The 4,775-nt window shown below is 38.1% G+C and overlaps 1 protein-coding gene across 1 annotated transcript in view; it reads right to left on the reverse strand.

Moving 5' to 3' along the window:
• The window catches only part of LRRCC1 (leucine rich repeat and coiled-coil centrosomal protein 1), a 45,107-nt gene that overhangs the window by 7,412 nt on the left and 32,920 nt on the right, over positions 1 to 4,775 (reverse strand). Inside the window, exons 10-11 of the mRNA XM_008591743.1 lie at positions 2,932 to 3,133; positions 249 to 434 (exon numbers count right to left, since the gene is read on the reverse strand). Coding sequence (XP_008589965.1) covers positions 249 to 434; positions 2,932 to 3,133 — 388 coding nt within the window. The remainder of the gene's footprint in view (positions 1 to 248; positions 435 to 2,931; positions 3,134 to 4,775) is intronic.

Raw genomic sequence — 4,775 nt, forward strand, 5'->3', positions numbered from 1 at the left:
GGCACCTCTTTAATCAACATGTTTCTTAAAATTATTTCACATATTTTACTTTAATACTATTTTATGTTAGCAGTACAATCAGTGAAATCTGGAGTTTAATCTCCTTAGTTACGTTACTTTTATCATACACATCAAAATATATAATTATCATTTAAAAGTTCATTTTGTGTACTTCCTAAATTATCATCACAACACACTTGAAAAAATGATGCAAATAATTAAAAAGGAAACATGTTACAAAGGCTTACCTGTAAATTTGCTGCTGTTTCCTGTTTCAATTTGGAAACTTCTGCAAGTTTTGTTTTTTGTTCCTTCACCATACAAGTCAGATCTTTAATTAAAGAAGACGACTCATTTTCTTTTCGTTGAGCCCAAATAAGAGCATGTTTGCTCTTTGCTAACTCAGTTGCAATATTTTCAAAACCATCTTTAACCTATATTTCAAAATTGCATTATAAGTAACAGTTCTCCAAATAATTAGAAAATGGTTGCTCTGGAAACAGTTTATATGCTTCATTTTTAGAATCACAGAGTTCTAGCAAAATAATAAAATTCAGAGATAGCTTGTTTCAATTTACTAGTTTCCAGATGCTGAAACAGAGACCCAGAGAGGTTACATATTTGCCCAAAGTCATTCAGGAAATAAATGTCAGACCTAAAACCAGAATTCATTAGTTTGACAAATACTGAGGGCCTGGTGTGTGCCAGACATTGTTCTAGACACTGAAATGTATCAATGAACTACACAAACTAAAAACTCTGCCTTTGTAAAGCTTACACTCTGTTGGGTAGGGAATGACAATATAACAATAAGCACAATAAATTATACACTATGTTGGATGATACTATGTGCTTGGGTGAAAAACAGAAGGATGTGAAGTGTTGGGAGACAGAGATTCAATTTTAAATGGCATAATCATTGAGAAGGTAACACTGGAGCAATGACTTGAGGGAGGTAAGGAAGGTAGTAGCTATGTAAATATACCGGAAAAGAACACTAGGCAGGAATGTGCCTGGCATGCTGGAGGAAGAGCGAGGAGGCTCATGTCACTGCAGTGGCATGAATGAAGGAGAGGGTAGTAGGAGATGAAATCAGAGGGCTGGATTCTGAAGAGTTTTGACTGTTACTCTGAATAAAATGGAGAGAGAATGGAGATCTTTGAGGAGAAGAGGCATTATCATCTAACTTACATTTTAAAAGAATAATTCTAGCGATGAAATCAGAGGGCTGGATTCTGAAGAGTTTTGACTGTTACTCTGAATAAAATGGAGAGATAATGGAGATCTTTGAGGAGAAGAGGCATTATCATCTAACTTACATTTTAAAAGAATAATTCTAGCTGCTGTGTTTAGTCTAAACAGAAAAGAGGGACAAAGATGGGAACAGGTAGACCAATTAAAAAAGCCCTTAAAGTAATACAAGTGAAAGATAATGTGATTTATACTTGAGTGGCAGTAACAGAGGTGGTAAGAAATTGCCAGATATATTTTTTAAATAACGGTGACAATCTCTTGAGGAACTGAATATGGAATGTCAGAAAAAGAGGAATCAACAATGACTAATGTTTTTGGCCTACGTATCTAGAAGAATGGAGTTGTCATTGAGATGGCAACACTGCTGAAGTAGAAGATTTTGGGGGAAAATCAGTTAAGTAGAGATGTTAAATAGGTGGTTAGATATACGTTTAGAATCCAGGCAAACAAAAAGTCCACAATGGAAATTTAATAAATGATGCTAGAGAAGTTTACCAAGAGAATGACTGTATCTAAAAAAGAAAAGGGGTTTAAGGACTGAAACATGGTCACTCCAATAATAACATTTTGGAAAAAACAGGAGAAACCAACAAAGGAGACTGAAAAGAAATGAAATAACAGAAATCCAAGAACATCAAGAGATGTGGTGTTCTGGAAACCAAGTGAAGGAAGAGTCTGGGGGAGGGAGAAATCAACCCTGTCAAATCAGATGAGGGCTAAATTGACTGATGACTTTCAATGTGGATGTTGCTAGTGGCTTTGACTAGAGCAATGCTAGTAAAGCTGTAGAGATAAGAGCCTGTTCAGAGAAGGTTAGAAGGTAGAGAAATAGAGAAATCAGAGACAGCAAATATGATGGTACTTCAAAAATTTTGTAGAAAAATGAAATTAAGGTACATACTTTTGAGAAGTTCCATTTTAAATGGAAACAGAGAGACAAGGTGCTAGCCAAAGGGGGGAATGGGATCAAGAGATTTTTCCTAAGATGAGGGAAATTATAGCATGTTTCTATGCTGAAGGGAATGATCCAATATAGAGGGAAAAACTGCTGATGTAAAAAGAGCTAGAGGGAACATCTGATGATGCCATACCTTGCGTAGGCAAGAGGAAATGGGATCCCGTGTATACCAAGTGGGAATGACCTTAGGAGCAAGACTGCTTCTCTATAGCAGGGGTTGCAAAACTTTTCCATAAAAAGCCAGACAGTAAACTGTTAGGCTTTGCAGGCCAGACCATATGGTCTGTTTCAAGTACTCCACTCTGCTTTTGTAATGCAAAAGCAGACATAGATAATATGTAAACAAATAAGCATGGCTTTGTTGCAATAAAACTTTATTTAAAAAAACTAAAAACAAAAAAAACAGGCATTGGGCCATATTTGGGCTTGGGACTTTAATTTTGCCAACCCCTGATCTATAGTAACAAGAAGGAATTCAGGTTCCCCAATTCCTATTCCAGTGCTCTCTTCGCTCCAGCATTTATAATTTTACTTAATTTTTGCAACAGCAATGAAGAGTAGCTATTATTTGAGAAAATTAAGGCTCTAAAATTTATGTAATTTGCTTAAGATCATATAGCCAACATGTACATAGAGCTAGGAGTCTAAAACATAGACCTCTCATCAAACCACATCTTGTTAATTCTGTTTTCAATAAAGAGTTAGATGCCAATTCTTACATCTTCAAATCTTCTTGCTTCAAGAGTTAAAGCAATACGAAATTCATTTTCTAAATCCATATACTGCTGGTTTAATACATCAATTTTCTCTTGGTATTCTTTTATATGTTGCTCATGCTTTCTCTCTTCTTTGGCTATTTCTTTAGCTAATGCATCCTGAAACTCAGCATCACTAAAAAACTCCCTTGTGTCAAGTTCTTTCCTAGAATGAAAAACAAAGAAAAATCCAAGGACGCTGTTTGCCTGAAAAGAATAATTTTATAGGTCTTTAAATAGTTCTTATTATTCTATAGTTCCATACTCCCTACTGTTTTTATGTGCGTATTTAAAAAAAATTATTTTAACATTTACTTATACATATTTGTAGGGTACAGTGTGCTCTTTCAATACCTGCATATACTGCATAGTGACTCACTTAGGGTAGATAGCACAGTTTTCTATCCATTAGTCTACCATTTCTCCTTGCCCCTGCCCTCCCTTCCTTCTAGGCCTCTGGTAAACATTATTCTACTCTCTACTTCTATGAGAACCACTTTTTCTTTTCTTTTTGAATTCCACATGAGTGAGATCATGTGGTATTTGCCTTTCTGTGCCTAGATCACTTCACTTAACATGATGGTTTCCAGTTTCATCCATGTAGCTGCAAATGATTGATTTTCATATTTTCATAGCTGAGAAGTCTTCCACTGTGTGTATATATATGAGTTTTTTTAATCATCTGTTGATGGGCATTAGGTTGATTCCATCTCTTTTTACTATTGTGAATAGTGTTTCAATAAATATAAGAGGGCTGATATCTTTTTGATTTATTGACTTCATGTCCTTTGGGTATCTACTCAGTAGTGGGATAGCTGGATCATACAGTAGATCTATTTTTAGTTCCCTGAGGAACCTCCATACTATTTTCCACAATGGCTGTATCAATTTACATTCCTGAGACTGGGAGCTTCCTGTCAAGAAGGCGGAATGGACGGTCCCCAGCATCAGTCTCCCCCACAAATCAACCAATTTACAACTATTAAAAAGCAACGACAGCCAAACTGGGTCTGCTAGAGCTCAGGGCAAGCGGAGGAGAGACCTACCGAGTTCATGAATGTGGGAGAATCCATGATGAGAGAAAGAAAGGACCACTCCTACCATTTCAAATCCTGGCCACTTCAAGGCTGGAGCTGGTGAGTGCATGAAGCAAGAGATGGCAAAAGCTGCAGCTGTGCCTTTCAGATGAAGTTGCTTGGATGAGGCAGGGGAGAAGAGGGACTTGGTGGCCCTCAAGCCAGCAAGACCACTAACAGGGTTCCCGTGGACCCACATAGGAGGAGCCACAACAACTGGAAAAAAGATCCTCTCAGAGGCCAGTGAATCATCCCAAGGGACCAGTGCACGGCCCATCCAATGGGAAGTGTTTAGAGTGTGGGTGGTGGGGGAAGACAGACCCACCGGGCGAACACTGGGGCACAGCATGGACAGCTGATCTGCCCCCTAATCAGCAGAGGACCACTCAGTGGAGATAGATCAGGAAGGGAGTGCAGTTTGCTGAAAATCTCAGGCCAGACCAGAGTTTCTACACAACCAAGGTGTACATAAGACCCAGAAGTACATACGGGGTCAACAATTAAAACCTGAGCTGCACAAAAGGTCTTCCCTGAGGAATCAACAGCAAAGCAGCAATTTAGCTCAACCACAGGGCTCAAGTGCGGTCCCCACAGGAAGTTCCTCCATTTTAGAAGAAACCAAAGGATAAAAAATTAGTTCCAGTGCACAGTTTTAAGTGGTGGGAACAGCGAATAATCCAACACAGAATGGAAAGAAAAAACAAAATACCCACAGACCAGAGACAAAGTTTG

This window comes from Galeopterus variegatus, unplaced genomic scaffold (genome assembly GCF_000696425.1).
Source record: "Galeopterus variegatus unplaced genomic scaffold, G_variegatus-3.0.2 Scaffold7241, whole genome shotgun sequence".
In the NCBI taxonomy this organism is placed as follows: domain Eukaryota; kingdom Metazoa; phylum Chordata; class Mammalia; order Dermoptera; family Cynocephalidae; genus Galeopterus; species Galeopterus variegatus.